The following is a 20,823-nucleotide window of genomic DNA, read 5'->3' on the forward strand; positions in this document are numbered from 1 at the left end:
CTGTCAAACAATGCCCTATGCAGTGAGATGAGATGATTACAAGAAGAACGGTATGAGCCATGGCAAAGATCACGCTCACGACTCATGCTTGTTGTTATGCACTCGAACCCGCGAAAATATGTTGGTGAAGAAGTTGATACCGTAATTCCATTTGGTTTGCCTGGAAATCGCCTGGAACTTGCCACAGGCCCACACAAGCTGCCTACCTTAGAATCCTATTTCGGGCCCCGCGACATTGCGCACTCTAGTGCGAACGTCCAAGGCGGAAACGGGATTTCGTTCGAATGTGGGGTGGACGATCCTTGGCCACCGAGGCTCACCCCCAGTTTTATTGCGTACCTCACGCCCAACCACATCCACGCAGTTTATGAGCAGTCAGCAATCCAGACTCAAGGATGCCACAGGCAGAATAGGGGAGGACGAACGTCCATGTCGTATCGTTCTCACATCAAGAGAACTCCTCTGTTAGAGAGAAATCAGTTCTCTGCTTCTGCCAATTTGCCCAGCTGTGGAACATGCTGCATGCTCCGTATACTGTTCCCAAACATTGCTTTCTGCAGCACCATGTCATTCGCAACGACTAGTATTGGAGCATGCAAGCTAGCTTCTTCTTACTGCTCATCTCACCCGGTTTTGTCCGAAGCATTTTTCACATGTGTGTCCATTACAAAGGACGGGATGTGAGATATATTCCAAGGAATATTTGATGATATGTAACATATCGGAGAGACAGACGGGACCACTTCGATCCTTTTTGAGAGACCGTCAATGACTCACTTTCCGCCAGTGAAAGTTGCAAGCCCAATCTGCCGTTTTCCGTCGATAGCTGGATGTGGATTCTGGCACGCAGCATCTAACCTTGCTAGATATCCTAGAGTCTTTCAAATCTCGTCGTCCTTTCCGTAGAGACACAGAGAATGCTGTTCTTTGCAGTGCCCAACAACCAGAACTTGGACCACAAGATCAGCAATGTAAGCATCTGCGTGACTCCATATATGTCAAGAGCGCACGCCGTCGGATTCAAATAATCCCCAAAAGCCTCAGTTTGATGTTGGATATTCGAGGCGATTCGGCCCGACTGGGGGCCCGCATATACCGGATTGCTTTCGGCGCTGACACCTGCCAAATGACATGTCGAGCATCTTCGATGACCACATCCTATATGCAGCTTGTTCTGTGTATGCGTGGCGGGTCCCCAAAAAGCTCGGCAAGTTGAGACGACTTCCCCAAAGACATACATGGGTGTCCCCCGCACAGACCACGCGTCTCGATCCTGTCCAACCCACCAACTTTTAGCTCGCTTGAAGGCGTGGGGGTTGTCTTTCCAAAGATCGATTTTTGAGTGTCCGAGACTTCGGCTGAAAGCTTGCAGAAAAAGGAACTGAGTCGGCGTACTTTGGGACCTGGGAAAACGAGCTGAATGTCTTTAGACGCAATCCAAGTTCAGCCAGGGAATCTACTGATTTTCAAGGATATTCATGAAGCGGACTCAACTTCCTTTTCCTTGAAGTGTTACCTCAAAAGGAGTGCGAAGCGCAGCGGACAGCAGGTGGCAACAATATCCGCTTCGAAGGGATGGCCTGATCACTGATCATGTTCAAGACTGGATGATGAGAAAGTGAACTTCACAGGAAGTATCGCAAAACAATGATCATTTTGAGTGTCATAGAGGATTTTGTACGTCATCCACGAGGATGAAGGCAGCGCCTCGCTCTCTCCATCGTGTGTAACGAGACTGTGCCAATAGTCCAGACGGGGCGTGTGCCGTGCGGTTCACGTGGAAAGAACTGCTCAGGGTAGGTCGAGAAGAGTTGCAAAGCTGCCAGTGGGCGATGGGCAATCCTTATAGTAAATTATAGCACTTATCAGGCCATGACCAAAGATAAGCACGTATCACATTCACCGCCTCTCCATACAAGCAGATCGTTTCAGGATAAAGGTTGATTGATATCCGGAGATTTTATGCTTGCAACCACTACGATGCGTTCACACAGGCCAGACGTTGCCAAGTCCTGCACACTAGTCAACAACCGAATGGTCTTTCACGTACCATCGCTATCATATACACTACTGATCGTGTTGTCACTACCTGGGACCTCGACCGCCTCCCCCTCCACTCCCTCTGCCCCGCCCACCTCTTCCACCTCTACCACCCCGGCCGCCCCTACCGCCGCCTCCCCCGTTCTTCGAAGGGCGGAACTCTATTCTCTTTAGAGGCTCCTCAACCAGCTCGTTGCCTAGAAGTCCAAGTTCCTTCTTCGTCTCCTCGTTCATTTTCCATGGCTGAAACAGGAGCTGTGGATCGTCGAGTTGCCGTAATTCCTCCACCCACATTTTTACGTACTGACCTTTTGGATCATAATCGAAACCTTGTTTCACTGGGTTGAAAGTCCTGGACTCTCTTGGGTCGTTACCAACTCCTGCGTTATATTGCCAGTTCTGATTCAGTGTAAGCAAATCTGTGCGTAAGATTGGGCTTATCGAGATCATTGTATTCTTACCCCCAATTGCTGCTAAGATCATAGTCCACGAGCAAAGACTCATACCACTCTGCGCCGATGCGCCAGTCGACGCCCATATGCTTCGCGAGGAAAGATGCTACGTTCTGCCGCAATCGATTTGAAGTATAACCAGTGAGGAACAATTCCCTCATAGAAGCATCGATGAAACCATTGCCGGTTCTTCCTTCTAAGAACCTAGCTACTCTCCACTGCGCATCCGGGTTCTTCTGTGGATACTGCCATGGTATACTTCGGTCGTCCTTGAACCCGCCGATTCGAAACAGCCTAGGTCCGAATTTCCTCGTTGCCAGTCGAAAATAGTCGCGCCACAGCAATTCAAATCGCACCGCTGCCGTGCCTTTATTTTCCCCCTTGCCATAACCATGAACACCTTTGCCTAGCTCAGTCTTGCCTTCTTCGAAATCGACCAGATACCAGTGTACCTGCCTTGCCGTTATGCAACCTAACGCTAACCAGGCAGAAAGTTTCGTGCTAAAGTTAGCTCCTATCATTCCATTGCGAGTATCTTTGTATGTTGTCATACTACCGGTTGTGATTAAATGGCTGACGCGTTCGTGGACAGCATTCTCACCTCCCTGGAATGGATGGGCATTATGGGCCTTACTGAGCAATTTCGGTGGGTTTTCCAGGCCAAGATTAGGCACGAGAGGTTTGTGAAGAGCAGCTATGAGTGTGTCGAGAGATGTCGGTATAGAGAACGGACCCTGTTGTGATGGTATACTGGAAGGAAGGTCCGGTAACTTCGGCGGAGCCGGAAGGACTCGGCGAGGTGTATCCCGAAGTGGCTCAACTTGCTTCCTGTAAGAAGTGAAGATATCAGGAAGCTCGCGAGGATTTTGAAAGGGGATGTCACGACTTTGAAGTTGTCAGCTTAGCATAAGTATTGAAAGGTCAGACTGACTCGTCCACGTAGTATTTCTCGTCGGTCCACAGCTTGAATTCTTTTCCTGCTTTCTCGGTCATGCTACGTACGTCTCGCTCTTCCCTTTTTTCTTCTACGCCTTCCTCCTCCGTCATCCACACCCCCACTACTTCCGTAGTATCTTTGAAGCCATCCAACAATGCATTCACTACATGCCCTAGCATGCCTACTCGAATCACCAGGCCGCTACCTGCGGCTTCTAAGTTCTTTTGCAAATCCCACACACTCTCCGCCAGGAACTTTGCACGGTGAGGTCCACATCTCCAGAAGCCTCCGGCATCTGAACGAGCCTCTGGGTACGGTGAGCGTTGTTCATTGGAGGACAAGAAGCCCGAGACCTCAATCTGTTGGGCTGCAAAAACATATACAGGCAGAAAGTGAGTGTACGGGTGACGAGACTGCTGGAATGTTTTGGAGACGTCATTAAGTATAGGATTGTCCGCAAATCGTAGATCGCGACGAAGGAGATATATCAGCACACGTGAAGACGACATCGCAAAGAAGGTTTTTGTCTATTATATCAACAATGATGGTTTAATGAAGACCAGAAGCTAAGGCCGTAGAGACAGCAATACAGGGACAATGACAACTTTGTATTAGACGGAGGGTACAGGACGCCTTCAGGGTACGTCATGACTTGCTTCGATCGGCCACCAGCGTCAAAGCCTGCCACAATCTCACCAAAATTCTTTTCATTGACTGAAGGGTATAATCGGACAGTACATTGAGGATATCGAATTTGAGGATCTGTGAGCTCCTGCACTGGTGGTGCACGTGCCTTTCCGGCGCAAGATCGATTCATCCGATCCGACCAAGATGCCAGATCCGGCCGCTAGCCGCAGAGATGCGAAGCCTTTTTCATTTTCGTTACTTCCAATTTGAACATCAAAGTGAAGACTGATGAATGAATACGTTGGCATTGTCGGCAAGGATCTCATTTCGAAAGTGACACCTCTACCGGCGCCAAAGTTTGCTTCATCAAGAGTGACACCCTGTAATTTCAGGGGTTTCAACAAGCTCTTTGACACGATATGCCTATTCAGAGGTTACATAGACTTGAGAGACATCACATCAAAAGCACGACTTCAATGGTAATTTATCTAGCTTAGTGATTGCAAGAATGCCAGTAGATACTTGAAATAATGATCTTGCGCATCATAGAAGCACATATGACTTCCTCCAGGACACACAACCACTTCTCCATTAGGTATGATCTGTGCCATCTTTTTGCAATCTTCAGGATCCATCTCATCATACTCTGCTCCAATGATCAATGACTTGAGTCTAATGTTCGGCAACGAATCCCATACATCCCATCCCTTCATATTTCCTGTGACTACGAATTCACTATGACCTTGCATTTGCACGTATATGTCCTGGTTAACAAGGCGAAACGAGCGAGTCACGGGCTCAGGCCAGGGTGTATTTCGGCAGATTACGGTTGGATATATTTCGTCCATCATGATTCTTTCGTACTCAGGATTTTCCCAATCGCCCGCCGCTTCGATTTGATTCACTTTCTGCAACAGGTCTGGAGGCAAAGTGTCCTTCCACTCATTTACCCGTCGTAGGAATGACTCAATACTTGCAACCATATTCGACACCACGATTGCTTTCAGGTGTCCATCGTTCTGATGTTTCAAAGCGTACTCCATGGTCAAGATTCCGCCCCAGCTGTGACCTAATAGGATGAAGTCTGTCAATCCGAGGCCTTTTCTCACTTCCTCAACTTCTTCGAGATATCGCTCGAGGTTCCAAAGTGAAGAATCTTCTGGTTTGTCAGAATTGCCACAGCCCAATTGGTCGTAGTAGTACATCTCGATCCCGGCTTCGGGAAGGAAGGATTCAAAGCATTCCAGATAGTCGTGAGGAAAGCCAGGGCCGCCATGAAGTAGAAGTACTTTGAGGCTTCCAGAGCCCATCTTCTTCGTCCAAACTTTGTATTTGGCCCCGGCGACGGAAATCCACTTGATACCTGCAATTCGGATACCGCAGGGGTTGAGGCTGTCCACATCACCGGTCACCGTAGTGCGTGTCGACTCCGTCATTCTGCTATGGATCTGGCTGGCCTTCAAATGGGATCTTTCTCTTCTTCTATACACCAACCAAGCCGATTGATCTAGTGTCAAAATAAAATTTTGCCGGATTGTGCAAGATAAGGCAAATTCCAAGAGCGCATGCAAACGTGAAAATTATAACGAAGATGTTACCGTGCCACCATGCGTGAAGCTGACACGCCTTCCTAAACGGGCAGCTTCCTTGTTGAATGGCTGAAAAGCCATACCATGACCGCGATTGACGAGCTCCTTATCTGTCCTACCCTCTGAGCAATAGGGTAGACGCGAACAATCCGTGAGCATTGAGACAAAAACCCGGACACTTCGAGCAGACGTGCATTGTAGATGACGGGAAGTCATGAAGCTTGCAACACAATTCTCAATTGACCTTTCGAGGGAGAGTCAGCCGAGCGAACCCTCGAACAGCAGAACTTTAAGCCACTCGCGTATCCGTATCGACCTTGGCGATCGCCGTAGGGGGTCGAAAGCTATTCACAACGTATTCATCCGTAGCCGTGCTGCGTGCGAGCTCTATCCAGGTCAACCGCAAACTACAGAGTGTTGGATATATATATCGGCCTTCGCTATGTACCATTCAAGCTCGAACTCTCCACGCACCAGCCTCCATAGACACTACTGGTTGCTCAGCAAAGCTATCCATTCCTCCTTCAATTACCTCAATTGCCTGGCTTCTCATACAGCTTGTTCATAAATTTGCGTTCCATATCGCACGCGATTATGGGACTGTTTGGCGGCAAAAGCTTCGATCCTGCTACAGAAATACTTAGCTTGAAAGGGAAGGTCTTCTTTGTGACTGGAGGTCAGTGTTCTTTCATATGTGTCGACTTCTGAAATGAGCTGATGGTTATGCTCAGGTAACACCGGGCTTGGTCTTGAAGCAATCAAGCAGCTACTTGAGCATGAGCCAGAACAAGTCTTTCTAGCTGCTCGTACACCCAGCAAAGGTGAAGCCGCCGTCGCAGAATTGAAGAAGAACCAGCCCAATGCCAATATTGCATTCATACCCCTCGACCTCTCCTCATTCGACTCCATCTCCTCTGCCGCCCAAGAATTTGCCTCCAAACAAACGCGATTAGACGTTCTTATGAATAATGCGGGCATTATGGCAGTCCCTTCAACCGAGACTAAGGACGGCTATGAGATCCAGTTCGGCACCAATCACATGGGTCACGCACTCCTCACGAAGCTCCTGATGCCTACTCTTGAAGCCACCGCACAGCAACCAGGCGCAGATGTCAGAATTATCAACCTCACTAGTGAAGGACACAATTTTGCTCGCACAGCCTCGGTCCTCACAGATCAAATTGCGCTCAAGAAGCTCAATCCTTGGACAGTCTACGGCTACAGCAAGCTGGCCAATATCCTCTTCGCACAGCAATTAGCTGCTCACCACCCCAACATTACCAGCGTAGCCGTTCACCCAGGAGTCATCAAAACTGACCTGTACGCGCCAAATAGTACTTCCAATCCAATTCTTAGGTGGGGTCTCATGGTCGGAGGGTGGTTGAGAGGTACCGTCCAGCAGGGTGCATTGAATCAATTGTGGGCTGCAACAGCGCCGAAAGAGGAGATTCGGAACGGTGCTTACTACAAGCCTGTCGCCAGTCTAGCCGCTGGGAGCCCACTTGCACAGAAAAAGGGGCTGGCCTCGGATTTGTGGGAGTACACAGAGAAGGAGCTTGCAGCGAAGGGCTTCTAGGAAATGCACAGCATGAAGGGGATGTTTTGGCTATACCTGTGATTGCAAAACTAGACGGGGCCACCGATTTAGCACATGGCTTTTTGACTGTAATTGTATCAAGTCTACAAAGACACCTCAATAGTACCTTGAGCATACCCCACAAATGTGTTCAGTGAGAGCCGAGCATCCGTCTATCAATTTGGGATCTCAATCTTCTCCTCTCTTCAACTATTCACATTTCCCAAACCCCTCACAATTCCCCTACCAACATGCTTCTCCCCATCATTTTCCACTCTGGTCCATTCCAGACGCCTTTATTCGACTTTGCTCTCGAAGTTCTCTCCCTCGACCAAATCTGGTATGTCGTCATCATCGTCATCATCCCCTCCCTCGCCCTTCCCTCCATCCTTCTTCTGCATGCTCTGATAGCTCTCCGCCAGTTTCCTAAGACTAGCCAGACTGTCCGGTCCCAGCTGATTTAGGATCCCAGGGACCAATTCTGTCAACTCTTTGTCTTCGCCGGAGCCGTAGACTGCGAATGTGTTTGAGGGGACGGATGCGTGGACTGTTGGTTTGGTACATTAGCGTCGCTTTCTTGATGTGGTGTGCACAAGGGTAAAAAAGGAAAATCTCCGGTTAGGAGCTTAGCAGCCACTGCGCCAGAAGTATGCAAATGTAGCGCTTGAGAGAAGAGCAGTGGATAGATGGGAGAGAATCAACCTTTTGGCGCAGCAAAATGAATGACATTACCATCCTCCTTGAACATGTTGACTTCTTCGATCGCATTGATCGGTTGTACATTGAGTTTCTTAAGGGACGTTTGCAATTTCTTGTCGTCTGTGCCAGCCGTCTTGTGGACTTTCTTGACTTTTCTTCGAGGGGTACCTTTGCCACTATAAGATAGATCATTAGCTAGGGATATACTATTTGTGCTTTTGGGGGGAACTGTGGGCAATGAAGACGAAAATGCGAAGGAACGTTGAGGAGAGCTTCACCCTAGAAGGAAGAGTGTTAGCAGAGTGGCTAATTGAATTTTTAAGGGAGCAGTCTGCTCACCTATTCGAACTGACTGCTGCATCTTCTGTAGCTTTGCTTGGTCCATGATGAAGATCTGGGTTGCCGGCGCTCAAAAGGTATGATTAAAGATGCCAATCCGAGTCAATAGCCGTCAATGCTCCAGGAAGCTTGTAAGCAAGAGCAAGATGTCTTGCACAGGGCTGTTTGCTTTGTGGTAAAAGTTTCTCACAATGGATGGTGCGGTTGGACGCTTGACGCCAAGACCAAGACGACGTCTTAGAGTACGTGGATGCGAGGAATCTCTCTACAACTGACGAATTTCAAGCGCTCAAGGCGGGCAAAGGCCGTAAAAAAGACACCTCCTACCCCATCGTCAGACTATTCAGACAATGAAATGCATCGCGAGCGAAAGGACTTGTCAAGATTACACATGCAAACTGTGGCCGGGTACAGCTACTCAGATTTCAGAAAGGGCATGAGTGAGCAAGAGCGCTACACAAATCGGACTATTCATAGTACACCAACAAGCTTTCTCATGTATGTTTAATACTGAAAGCCTTCCGCCCAGAAATAGATTCCTTGAGCACCAGTACCCTTATGTACCGCGCGCTCATCACTCAGGGCTACGACAGCGTTGCGTACATCATCGTTCAATCCTTGTGGTCCGCAAACGACCACTGCACTCTCACCCCGAGCTTTCTCTAACATTGTCCGAACAAGAATCTTGGGGTAAGGTCGTCCGGTGAGCACCGCTACTGAGGAGTGAAACCCCGTCATGGGACTGTCTGATTCCACTGTCAATGTTTCCTCACCTGAAAGACGGCTTTCCTGTAACAATTTCTCATCATGTTTCTGATTCGTTGAGATGTTTGCTTGTTGTTTTGCGGTGCAGCAGCAACAGACCTGTCGATCAGCTGCATGCCTTATTGCATCCTCGTCTTCAATTGTAGTCGCGCAGCAGCATGTTCCGTTCGGGCCACAAGCTTTCTTGGTTCGAGTCCGCTCAGTAGTTGGCTCAGACCTGTCAGAAGACGTTGAGCTGCTGTATGTAGCTTTTTCCATTTCAACAACGAAAGTTTTCTCGATGTTCTTTCTTTGAGCAACTTTCGGGCCAATCATGACGCCACCTGAAAACTTCCGTTGCGAGATAATGTCAATGTCAAGATTCACATCGCAGGTCATGTAGATACTCATGTCAAGCTCAATAAGATGACCTTCACTTCGCAACAGCTGCACGTCGTCAAAGACCCTGTTGATCTTTTCGCTTGCCCATTGGTATTGGCCCTTGGACTTCATGACCCATATGAAGCGTATGTATCGTGTGACAACAGCTTCGGGGATACTAGATCCTTTCGGACCGTTTGCTGGTGGTGTCAATTGCCGTTTACGACGAGCAACAATTTCCCTCATGAGTGGAACGGTGAAGCTGCCTCCATTAGCTCCAGCAATCAGAAACACACTATCAAATTGACACAAAGGCCTTATGGTCCCATAAGGGCCATCGATGATTATTGGGAAGAGGTATTGAGAGCTGAGGTCTGTGCTCGACGTTGGAAGGCCTTGATGCTTCCTCGCCGCCTCAAAGAAATGTTTCGTCGCACCGGATTTGGACTTTATGATGAATTCTAATTGTTTATCTTCCATTAGGGTAGCGATCGTGAAAGGGTGTGCCTGTAGCGGTGCAATCCCATGACACGAAAGGAACACGTGTTGGCCTGGTTGCCATCTGAAGGATGGGTCAATGATCACGATCTTTGAGGCTCCATTACTCAGTGGCTCCAATCTGCCCTTGTGGACCAAAATGCTATTTCCACTTCGACGTGGATGAAAGATAGACAAGTTGTTGAAAAGTATAAATACCGTTCGTACTACGCGATCGCAAGCATACAATGCGATCGGTAACCAAACGTAGCCTTTGACCTCGGCAGGTAAGTGCAGAAATACCGCAGCCAGAAAACCGATAAATGTCACAATGTGCTGCACGATGAAAAATTCATAGTTCCATCTTCGGATTGGGGCAAATGAAGTCAGGAAAATCCACAGCAGAATGCACCAAGCGGCAAACCCACGTTGAACAATGGGATCTGTTTCGAGCTTGATAGTGATATAGTCATATCTAGCCCAGCTTCGAAACCAAAAACCCATGTGTATTGATACCGTCAAGAAAAGGATTCGAGATACCCATCGATGTAGCCAGTTCAACCGTTCGTAACTGCAGCCGACGAGGAATCCAATGATATTTCTCTTGCCGGCGAGAAGAACGACGAGAGGCAATTGTGTTGCGGCGATGAAGCCAGTGCGGTACCCGACATCTTCATATTGCCATTGATCGCCTGGGTTGAGCCCGTAGAAGCAGAGCACAATGACTAGGACGGCATCCGCCAGGACTAGCGAGAAACATCCCAACAGAGGAGACAAGCATTGCCATGTCTGTGGCAGTGGCAACGAAATGCTTGAACTGGAGATTTCCCGACCAATGGCTGTCGCCGTTGCATATGACCTGAAGAGTAGATTCTTAGGTTTCGCAGGTGCATCTTTGCCGTGATCAGTCATTCGTTGCCAGTACAAAGCTTTGTTGGTAATGTTGATCAGAGCTGCGACGCCTATTGCGCTCCCTACGACGGCCCAGTACATGTGCTGCAGGAAGAAAAGGTTCGGAACGCCGTCTCCAGACGTGCTTCCCATCGAGCCATGGGTATGGCCCATCTCCATGTCGTCCATGTTCAGCCACGAAAAGAAAGCACCATCTATTAAATTGGTTTCATTTTGCGGCCGCGATAGGCGGCTTCGATCAGTGGGTAGAACATATTGTTCACTATTTCCTGTATGAAAATGGGTGCAAAATTGGTGGAGCAACAAATGTCGAGTCGAGAGTCGGGCCAGAAGCTGTACGCTTACCGAAAGTACAAAATCGCCCCTCGCTGGCATAAGCCACGGCTTAGTAGATGCATCAAGTAATCAGAAGCGATGTTGTGAAGAACAAAGTGGCGCTAGTGACAAGCATTGAGAAGGTTTTGTTTTCGAGTCTCGGCTTCTTACCCAAAGCAAGCAAAACTTTCTTTCATTGGACCCTCTTTTTTCATGATAGCACTGAGCCGGTTCAGTGCTGTTGTGGGATGTAAGGTCATTTGAACACTCTCCGTTCAGCTCACTTTCCAACTTCTCCAACATCATACGCACAGCGAAAACAATGGTACAATAGGAAAATTGCAATTGATGCGTGGTAATCAGCAGCAAAAATATCACGCTCCCGCACAGAGGTGAGACGGGAAAATGGATCACAGCTCGCACTCACATTCTGCCACCACCTCGTCTTCGTCCTCCTCTTCTTCGCAGGCCTCCCCCGTGACGATGCCCTGGTCATCAATGTCAATGGTCTTTTACACATCTACTACCACGCCGCTCTATTCCTTAGCCTGGCAGCCCACTAGCACAGCATCCTACGCCGGTACCTGCATCTTTTTGATCATTTTCACCGTCATCTTCCGCCTTCTTCTGGCCGGCAAAACGATTCTGGAGCGGCGCTGGCTGGACAAAGCGCTCGAGCGTCGTTACATCAGCGTTGCAGGGGCGCTATCAGAAGCCGATAAGATCGAAGGAAGCAGCGATCATGAATATGGAACGCTTCTTTCACCAAATGGGCTAGAGCAAAGGGTCAAAGTCGTAACTAATGGCGCCAGGCCAATCTTGCCATGGAGATTGAGTGTGGATCTGCCGAGAGCCGCATATGTGACTGTTACCGCAGGGGTGGGCTATCTCATGTTGGTCTCCTATTATGCAGTCGAAAGACGTGGGCTAATACTGCCGCAGAATGCTGGCCATCATGACCGAGAATGTCGGCTATTTCATGTCTGTTCTTGGAGGTGTCTTCCTTGGGGAATTGGTAGTGGGCAGGTACGCCCAGCTGGGAGAGCACTGAAGGTCAAAGGCGTCTTGCAAAACCCAGATTACACCTAGAAGACTATTGTTCGACGAGCAAAATATTTACGTTGAGTTGGCGTAGCTGCTGCGCCTTTGTCTCATCTTGGCGAGACTTTTGGAATTCTTGGTAGTGAACATGTTACCCTATCTAAGCTGTCTTGAGGCTCACGTAGCCTTTGGCGAGAAAGTCGCTCACACAAATGACGATCAACGACGACGGCGGACGTCGGTATCGCAATAGTCTCCCGTTGGTACAGGCTCGTGAGGCTACTCATGCCCAATCTTGGGAAAAGTAGACATGTGAGAGGGCGTTTCTGAAGTGCAGCATGGGATGGGAGTACCGCTGCTCATTGTAAGTAAAGAGCACCATGCTACCACATGAAGGATCATTTCTCTACAAATGCGACGGTAGAGCGCAAAGTGCTGGGGGGCTTGCAGAGGAATTTCCACGCTAACAGTATCACTAATGGTGCCATTATACTGAAGAATCTTACATTATTAGCGGCCTCGCCTAAGGCACCTTTCAAGTGCAGTACCTGCTCCTGTTTGCGTCCGCCCGATCTCACATCACCTGAGTCGGAAAATAGTATCGCCAAGCTGACGTGAATAAGGAAACCCCCTTTGCAAATTGAGAAGGTTTCTGCAGCATCGACACTCTAGATGCCTTTTTCCCGCACCCATGCCGTACCACATGCTCCTCTGCTGAATGTCACGCTTTCCGTTACAATCCTGCCTTTCTACCCAATTGTCACCCACCAAGCTCTTCTTCAATGGTATAAAGACCCAAGCAACTGATTTCTCTCCGAACTTGTGATCATACAACCAGTTCAGTCATGAATTTCTGTTTTCTCGCCCTTCTCCTCTCCCTCCTCCCCCTGATCCATGCACACTTCCAAATCCTCTCTCCAAATCCGCGCGGTTTCGATGAGGATCAATTAGCAACGTATCCGTGCGGTGGACAAAATGCCATCAGCAATGAACGCACTTCGTTTCCAGTGTCTGGTGGTCCAATCCAGTTGAAGATGGGCCACGATCATTCAGAAGTGCAGGTCAACCTTGCTGTTGGGAATGACGCTATCGATGGCAACGCTTTCAACGTCAATGTTGTGCCAATTTTTCAGGAGGAGGGATTGGGAAACTTTTGTCTTGGTGGGCTGGTCAGTCGAAAGTAGCTGTCCAACTAACAAGTCTGGTGGTTGACAAACGTAGACCATCCCCAGCAACCTCAATCTCAAAGACGGCGACAATGCAACAATTCAAGTGATCACAAACGGCGATCCCCAAGGCGGCCTGTACAACGTGAGTTTGCCCTTTCTCCTCCTCCTCCTCCTCCTCCTCCTCCTCCCCTTTCTTCTTTCCCCTTCCCCTTTTACCACCGTCTCATACACTTTTCTTTTGCACTTTTCTCTCCCTAGTCGCCGTTTCGTAGCCCGCTGACTAACACTACCCTTTTCCACCAAAAGTGCGCAGACATAACCATCTCCAGCTCCGCTCCAGCAGGGCAATGCAACAATGGGACAGGGGTCAAATCTGTCCAGTTCACTGGCACGAATAAGAACGCGAATGGTAGTGATGCTTCGAGTGCGACGCAGAGTGGTGCCAGTGCTACACCGACTGGTGGGGCTGTGAGGAATGGCGCGCTGAGCGCAGCTTTGGCTGGAGGTCTAGTATCTGGATTGATGGGATTATTGCTCTGAGCGGCTTCGAGCCTAGAGGCAGTAGAAATACTTGATTTGGTGCTCAGACACAGGCTGACTCCGTGGCTGCTGGAGAGTCGAGAGATTGCCTGGAAAACGGACAGGGTAAAGCAATATCCGCCGCTCGGTACCAAGATTGCCGGCAATAGACAATCCATAAGCTCTTGAAATTGATATTGAATTGCTTTGCTGGTTCAAGATTGTCGTTCATATCTGGATGCTACTTTCATGGCCATTTCTCTGCATGCGATCCAACACCGCTAATGAATCCAGAAGTCGCCATGTTGAAGAGCCGATGTCGATGCATTCATGCTCTGCACTTCCTTCACCAGTATGTGCCATCGCTAGTGCTGAGACTGTATAATTGTATGCTGCAAAGTAACCAAGATGCAAAACTGACCGCAATGCACACTTCACGTTCGGGGTATCATCCCCTGATACTCCAACTGATATGGTGGACATTATGTCTTTGATCTGCCAGATGCACCTCAAAAGCCATAGACTTTTGTTGTATGATTGGGTCCAAGGTGTGATGTGAATGATGCCGAGAAGATACCTGCCCATCGATTGCTTGTCTGGTATCCGATTTGTACATGCCGTTGAGCGAGCCCAGACTTCGCTGATTGCCTGCAACAAGTGATCCATTTCAATGCGGGGGCATGTTCATCATGTGAACAGCCTTCAACGTAAAGTGGTAAACGGAGGCATGTTCTTGATAAAACAGCCTACAACGCCTAACCCATAGGAGCAAATTCGCTATATCAAAGCAGGAAGCGGAGGCATGTCCTTGATGAGACAGCCTACAACGCCTAACCCATAGGAGCAAATTCGCTATATCAAAGCAGGAAGCGGAGGCATGTCCTTGATGAGACAGCCTACAACGCTCAATCCCCAGGAGCAAATTCGCTATATTAAAGCAGGAAGCGGAGGCGCATTCTTGGTGGGACAACCGGCAACGCCTTTGGTTTCGCATACGAAATTATTGCAGATCTCGTTCGATGTTGAGTCCAAAGTCGATGACTCGCTGATAAAGGCTTCGTTTGGCACGTTCTTCTAATGCCGATTCTAATTGCCGTTTCAGGAAATGGAACATGTCCAGGAGACAGCTTTCAACGAATTTGAGTCCAACGCCAGATTTCACGATCGCTTGAAAAGTGAGGCTTGGTTGATAGTGACGCCCATCGACGCTAGCACCGTAGGACAGCCAGGCTTGAGAGCTTTAGAAGTCAGATGGCAAGATCCTCGGAGCCAAGGAATATTTGAAATTGCGTGAAGACTTTTGTAGACCTTGCTCAAGTCTAGCAGAACTATGTCTGTTTCTTAAGGAAGTAGAAGATCACTTCTGCACTTTGCAAACGTAAATATTGTTGCATGAGAAAATCGGTCGTTTTTTGGGTGTTCTTCTAGACTGTTGCCAGCAACAGATAGACGAGGTCGCATCAAGATTTAGTGGTGATCCTCGCACGTAAGGTTTTTCCGGATGCAGATTTCATTGTACGCATGATTGCTCAGTATGATTGGGAATGTTCAGGGTCATTCCTCGTCTCTCAGGCCACAATAATCTGTGCCAAATTTGGTATCAATGAAATAGAAGAACCTCCAGTAGAAGCTTGCTTGCGACATGTCCGGCTTGCCGTCCTCTGTCATTGGAATGCCGTTACCGATAACCTCTTGCGGTAGTAGCCCTGATGCTCTAAGCCACTGTAATTGCCGTTCCCACCAGGTCGGTTGTGGTAGTAAAGCCTCAGATGCGGGTCTCAAAATGGTCCGGGGCATATCGGGGAAGTGTTTCATCATCTGTGGGTTTAGTGGCTGTTGTTGGCCAGTCAAACCGGTCGAATTGAACGAGGGTGCTATGTTGCGGTGATGGAGGTCAGGATACTGAATGCCTGTCGCTGTTCCCGAGGTTTCAGTCGATGATGATGGTGATGATTCCTGCGATTCTATCGGTGCTGAAGGTGCGAAGGATCTTGGCAGTGTAATTCCGGCATTCGATTGGGAATCGGTGCGCGATGCATGAGTGGCACCCATAGTTTGTGGCCTTTGTCTCGGTCGCCGTGGGCTATCTCCTTCTTGTAGTGGAATTGGCTCATCTCTCTCTGGGCCTTTGCCATGATAGTACTGCGCATAGACCCAGCAGCCGTAACTGAGCATCGGGGAACATTCGATTGCTCGTTCAGCTGCTTCAGCCGAATCGAAAGTCACCTTCACCCAGTGCTCACCACCATCGTATCTCATTGACATTGTCTTCTCTGCTGGTGTCAACGAGCGTTTAGCACGAGACGAGCTGAAAGTTGAAGGATATCGCTTTGCGCTCAGTGGAGGGTCTCTTGCGTAATCTTCACAGACCATTCCATGCGATGCTTTCTCGTACTTGTCTAATGCGTCCCATTGTGAATCAGTGGCATAACCAAAGATATAGACCTGCGTTGGTTGCTTGTTGGCAGAGATAGCGCGTTGGGAAGCAAGGTTGCCTTCGCTTTGGATGCGTGATCCTTGTGTGTCCAGCTGAGCATTCGGGTTTTGACTCTTGGTATATTGCATGGCTTTCTCGAAGCCATCAATTGCAGGATTCTCTTTCTTTGCTGGAGTTGCAGTGCGTGTTCGTGAGGAACCTTTTCTACGGTTGGATTTACCGAACGGTCCTTTCTCTTCCACATGACGTTTTTGTCCGCGAGCGTTAGGATGGTCACTGGAAATAATGTCAGGATTCGAGCGATGAGTAATGATAGCAGGTCACTCACGGATGCCACTCAAGTCCCCATGGGAGCCGGTTTCCCTTACTGTCAAAAGCTCGCTCTTCAAGCGGGACTCCGTGGACTTGGGTTGGTCTGCCAAAGGAGGCGTCCATTCTCGGGCGTTTACTAGGAGACTCTTCTGCAGGCTCTGTGGGCTCCTGGAATTCTACTAGGTCGCGTTTCCGATATTGCCAGGTTACTTGCCCGTCGTTGGAAACTATTTTGCGAGCTGGTAAGGGAAAAGAAAAGTTAGCGGGCTCTATTTACGTGTGTCGTAAGGTTTAAGCTAGCTCTCGGGTAAACTTGCCTCCACATTTGTGGTCCTCCATGCAGGCATCGTAGAACCGTGGCGATTCCTCGCGTGCCTGCTCAAGTATCGAGCGTTTCTCGTCGCTCTCGGGTAGCTTCAGAAGGTTATGCATTGTCTCGTACTCCTTTGAGAGCCACATATTCTCCTGCGTCCAACCAGCTGCTTGCAAAACAGCGCTCACAGCTGCATCATTCCTTGCATTAGACGCCCACTGTCTTAACGCCTCTTCGAACGAGTCGCGGGAAGCATCTCTATTCACTGCGACGTCATTGATGATCGCTTGAGCTTCTCTGTCGTTGGCGTCCACTTTGCACTCCATATGAGCTGTTGGATCTTTCTCTCGTAGATCCAACTGCCGGTAGTTGCGGCTCCATGATTGCCCTAATTTTCGATATCGGGCGATCTCTCCTGGCGTCCTTGCTCTTGTAGCCACGGATTGGGGTGGGTCATCAGAGTTTTGAAAGTAGAGCACGGCAAGCGTGAGGAAAGAGTCGGGCTTCCTGATGTAAAAGTCCAAAAGCTGGATCAAGCAAGGCTCATAGCCCTGAAGGGTTGGTGCTTGCACATCTTGCCGAGCGTCTACAAGTGTGCTCGGCGGTGGCAAAATCTGAGGGCGGTTCGTTCCCTCCGTTGCTGAGGCCAACACAGGTTGAGGATGGGCGGCAACCAAGGGTTGCTGCCAAATTGGCGCTATTAGAGACTGGTTCGATGGCACTCTCAACGAGGCCATCAGATCCCGATGTTGCGGAGCATACGTGGGCTCCTGTTGCGCTTTGGGGATCACGCTTGCAAAGCTGAGTGGAGGTGGGGGAGAACGTTGAACATGGCCGACGCATTAGGTCGTTTCTTACCCTGGCGGGCAGGGGCAGCCGGGGTGCTGTTCGATGCGGACGCAGCTGCAGGTGTAGCTGCACTTGTCGTGGTTGTCGCCGCCGCTGCTGCTGATTGTGGTCCCCATGGCTGTAAGCCCATAGGTACTGCCTGCCGTGCCCCCGCCGGTGGTTGGAGCGCCCTGCTGGCGCCGGTGCTGGATCCAACCTGTGGATCATTTGGTGCGGACATTTGCGAGAGCGGGGAAGGATTTGGGGGTTTTGGAGCCGTCAACGTCAGTTTGACCATGTTGCAAGAGGTGTTGAGGGGTTCTGTTAATCAAGGCCCAAATTGAATGGTAATTCTCGAAGGAGTCAGAATGGAAGTCAATACTTTCGAGTAGATTGTGGGGGATCACAGTTTTGTGTGCAAGATTTTGAAACAGAGAGTTGAAGACTAAGGGTAGGAGAAATACAACACTTGATTTTGTCTGCCCAGCCTCCTCGCGTCTCAAGTGTCGTTCTGTGGAAGATATAACACTTTCACCGCGGGGTGGTGGCGAATGTGTTAATACGACAAGCTCCACGGGGCAAATGTTCATCAGACGCAGAACAGTCGGGCAGTATTTGGAAACCAGAGGAAGCGAAGTCAGACAACAAAAGGATAGAAACAAGAGAATTGGTCGTTCAATCATGGCTTCATTTTCAAAGAGCCTTCTTTGTCGCCCCTTCAGGATCCTTCGCAATACTCTCTGCTGTATTTTTCGTATCTGCTGCGGCGTCTTCAACTAGCTGACCCGCAGAAGCATTCTTTTGCGATCGCTCATGCATAGCGATCCTCGTCAATTGTGTCACACCCACGCAAGCAAGGAAAAAGTTGACTGCCGCCAGACTGCGGAGGAGACTTAGCTATTGCCTAATCGTAAACATTTCATCGTGGGATTTTAACCTACAATACATTCCGTGGCTTGATGATGAGACACCATCTTGTCCATATCACGCCAGTTGCTGTAAGAGCCATATTTTGTGTGGCTGAAAGAGATTCAGCCGGTCGAGCAAAGTCGCTGACACCTGCAAGAACGAGGCACCACTACAGCAATGTAAGTACGCCTGATTCTCTCAGTAATTGGTACGTAGTTTAGACCTTCATGACCGGCGCCCTACGGTGAGTTAGCATTGCGATCATGGATGCCAGAATGGAGGCAAACCAGAAATGTACAGTCTTGACTCCCACAGGACTCCTCCATAACTTTTGGAATACATTCTCTTGTGGTAAGGGTTGTGCAGCAGCGGCATCGGTAGTCTGATACCGTCGCCCAATGGGTCTCCGGAATGCGACTCGGCTGAATCTTGCGGCTTGGAAAAGCCTTAAGCCGGCTCTTGAAGACATGATATCCAAATGCTAGCTATGAGGAAATGACGATGGCGTGGTAGGTGGAAAGCGAGAGTGGAGAGAGGGTGGAGAGAGGTGATGGACGTCGGACAATTAACGCTGGAAGCGCTGACTTGACTCCCGCCCGAAGTTTGCAGTTTCCCGAGCTTGAGTGCCCCTCGGTCATTTGGGTTGCTAAACAACAGCGGGCAACGAGATGTCAGGTAAATACGCCTTTACAAAGGGCCTCAGAGAGGTTCGTTTCCTTTTCTGTCAGAACTCGGATCACAGCGCTGCAACGAGGTACGCAGCAACCTCGCTAGACGCCCGTGTCGTGCTGCTGAATATAGGGCAGATCCTTCCTCACTAGAGCTTACCCCACGATGAAGAAAAACAATCCACACGTACCGATCATGATCAGAGAAGCTTTAGATACAGAGCCCAGGGTATTCACAAGATATGGTAAGCTTTGCAGATTAGCGGCAGACACAGAGATTAACATCCTTTCAGAGTACGGCGTGGAGAAACAGGAGTCATTACAAGGTAAGTAGACTTCTTCTTAAGCTTTAGGGGATTAATAGCAGTCTGACGTGCGCTCTTTCTAGGACTTAGCGACAAGGATATTGAGGACAGGGTGACTGCTCTTGTGAAGACCGCGCCATAGGGTTCCCTTGTACGAACAACAAAAGGAATCCCTTTCAACATCTAAGCTTTTGCCCTCCCTTCATCAATCTGGCCCAAGAATGTGGGGACGGCCCCAAATCTATACATTGCCCAACTCGTACTTCCTTCCGGCAACGTCCACAATCTCATTCCCCTCTCTGTACTCGCGGCGCCAGCGCCTACAAAGATAGGCAGTAGATGCTCAAGAGTCGGATGAGCCTGACTTGCATCACTTCTCCCCAAAAGGGATATCATTCTCTCTTCTCTTTCTACGCTATCGCTCTCCACGGCTTCTCTTAGCGCCTCATCAAAGCTACTTGCGTAAGGCAAAGGGGCTGGGTTACCCATCGTTTTTCGCAGGTCGCGCAAGTTGTGCACTGCCATACCTGTCGCAATGACCACGTTACCCTCAGAGCGAAGACTCGAAAGGGCGCGGCCGAGAGCGTAGTGCTGACGGGGATGGTCAGAGGAGAAAAGAGATACCTGTACGATTGGCACGTGGAGAGGGTTGGTATCTGGATTGAAGGCAACTTTGAAGCTGACCCAAACACCATGATCCAGCCCTCGGGCGACGGGTCTAGTGTTGATACCATTTGCAGAGAGTACGGTCATAAAGTGATCTGCAAGAGGCTGACTACCCCTGTTCGGGTATTTCTCTGCAATGATTCGTCATGCCCCGCGGTCTCGAAGTGAGCACGCGATACTACTCACCTCTATAATAGTGGCTAGGAAATCCATAGAAGCTAACCAAACGAACAGTCATCAGCTCGATACTGGGGCTTAATGGATCCGAATTCGAGATTCATACTCATAGATCAAGTCCATTGTATTGCTGGTGTTGATCTCAATGGTGTCCCTCGCTGTAGCTTGCCAATGCGCGGACAAGACGATGACAGCCTTTGGTTTGACCACCGTAGTGATTTCTCGCCCAATCTGTTCTAACTTCTTATACGCCGGGTGGTGGATATCATGCATTAACGTGGGCTATCTCAATCTGATGAGCGAGGTGTTTCTGGTGAGACTGGCTATGGGACTTACTCCGCCATGTGATAAACTTTGTAGTTCGATAGGTAAGTAGTCGAAAAGGAAGCAT

The 20,823-nt window shown here is 49.3% G+C and overlaps 9 protein-coding genes across 9 annotated transcripts; 2 read left to right on the plus strand and 7 right to left on the minus strand.

Annotated features, from left to right (window-relative positions):
• Positions 1–2,497: 2,497 nt before the first annotated feature.
• On the minus strand, positions 2,498–3,938 carry KY384_006399 (uncharacterized protein; the record flags this gene model as incomplete). The annotated part of the gene is made up of 2 exons (XM_044814895.1): positions 2,498–3,320; positions 3,424–3,938. The coding sequence occupies 2 exons, from the start codon at positions 3,936–3,938 to the stop codon at positions 2,498–2,500; spliced, it is 1,338 nt and encodes a 445-aa protein (XP_044667995.1).
• A 606-nt stretch (positions 3,939–4,544) lies between these two features.
• On the minus strand, positions 4,545–5,492 carry KY384_006400 (uncharacterized protein; the record flags this gene model as incomplete). Its single annotated transcript, XM_044814896.1, has 1 exon — positions 4,545–5,492. The coding sequence occupies one exon, from the start codon at positions 5,490–5,492 to the stop codon at positions 4,545–4,547; it is 948 nt and encodes a 315-aa protein (XP_044667996.1).
• Positions 5,493–6,239: 747 nt separating this feature from the next.
• On the plus strand, positions 6,240–7,221 carry KY384_006401 (uncharacterized protein; the record flags this gene model as incomplete). The annotated part of the gene is made up of 2 exons (XM_044814897.1): positions 6,240–6,321; positions 6,377–7,221. 2 exons carry the CDS (start codon positions 6,240–6,242, stop codon positions 7,219–7,221), a joined length of 927 nt encoding a protein of 308 aa, XP_044667997.1.
• Positions 7,222–7,517: 296 nt separating this feature from the next.
• Positions 7,518–8,305, minus strand: EGD1 (Nascent polypeptide-associated complex subunit beta; the record flags this gene model as incomplete). The annotated part of the gene is made up of 3 exons (XM_044814898.1): positions 7,518–7,768; positions 7,924–8,088; positions 8,260–8,305. The coding sequence occupies 3 exons, from the start codon at positions 8,303–8,305 to the stop codon at positions 7,518–7,520; spliced, it is 462 nt and encodes a 153-aa protein (XP_044667998.1).
• Positions 8,306–8,763: 458 nt separating this feature from the next.
• Positions 8,764–10,941, minus strand: KY384_006403 (uncharacterized protein; the record flags this gene model as incomplete). Its single annotated transcript, XM_044814899.1, has 1 exon — positions 8,764–10,941. The coding sequence occupies one exon, from the start codon at positions 10,939–10,941 to the stop codon at positions 8,764–8,766; it is 2,178 nt and encodes a 725-aa protein (XP_044667999.1).
• A 645-nt stretch (positions 10,942–11,586) lies between these two features.
• Positions 11,587–12,382, plus strand: KY384_006404 (uncharacterized protein; the record flags this gene model as incomplete). The annotated part of the gene is made up of 3 exons (XM_044814900.1): positions 11,587–11,981; positions 12,031–12,114; positions 12,253–12,382. 3 exons carry the CDS (start codon positions 11,587–11,589, stop codon positions 12,380–12,382), a joined length of 609 nt encoding a protein of 202 aa, XP_044668000.1.
• Positions 12,383–15,371: 2,989 nt separating this feature from the next.
• On the minus strand, positions 15,372–18,005 carry KY384_006405 (uncharacterized protein; the record flags this gene model as incomplete). Its single annotated transcript, XM_044814901.1, has 4 exons — positions 15,372–16,530; positions 16,583–16,805; positions 16,890–17,576; positions 17,738–18,005. The coding sequence occupies 4 exons, from the start codon at positions 18,003–18,005 to the stop codon at positions 15,372–15,374; spliced, it is 2,337 nt and encodes a 778-aa protein (XP_044668001.1).
• Positions 18,006–18,400: 395 nt separating this feature from the next.
• Positions 18,401–19,085, minus strand: KY384_006406 (uncharacterized protein; the record flags this gene model as incomplete). The annotated part of the gene is made up of 4 exons (XM_044814902.1): positions 18,401–18,587; positions 18,649–18,785; positions 18,840–18,855; positions 18,904–19,085. The coding sequence occupies 4 exons, from the start codon at positions 19,083–19,085 to the stop codon at positions 18,401–18,403; spliced, it is 522 nt and encodes a 173-aa protein (XP_044668002.1).
• A 687-nt stretch (positions 19,086–19,772) lies between these two features.
• On the minus strand, positions 19,773–20,705 carry KY384_006407 (uncharacterized protein; the record flags this gene model as incomplete). The annotated part of the gene is made up of 3 exons (XM_044814903.1): positions 19,773–20,386; positions 20,442–20,455; positions 20,539–20,705. The coding sequence occupies 3 exons, from the start codon at positions 20,703–20,705 to the stop codon at positions 19,773–19,775; spliced, it is 795 nt and encodes a 264-aa protein (XP_044668003.1).
• Positions 20,706–20,823: the final 118 nt, after the last annotated feature.

Source organism: Bacidia gigantensis (genome assembly GCF_019456465.1).
Source record: "Bacidia gigantensis strain McMullin 20006 chromosome Unknown contig_249, whole genome shotgun sequence".
Taxonomy (NCBI): domain Eukaryota; kingdom Fungi; phylum Ascomycota; class Lecanoromycetes; order Lecanorales; family Ramalinaceae; genus Bacidia; species Bacidia gigantensis.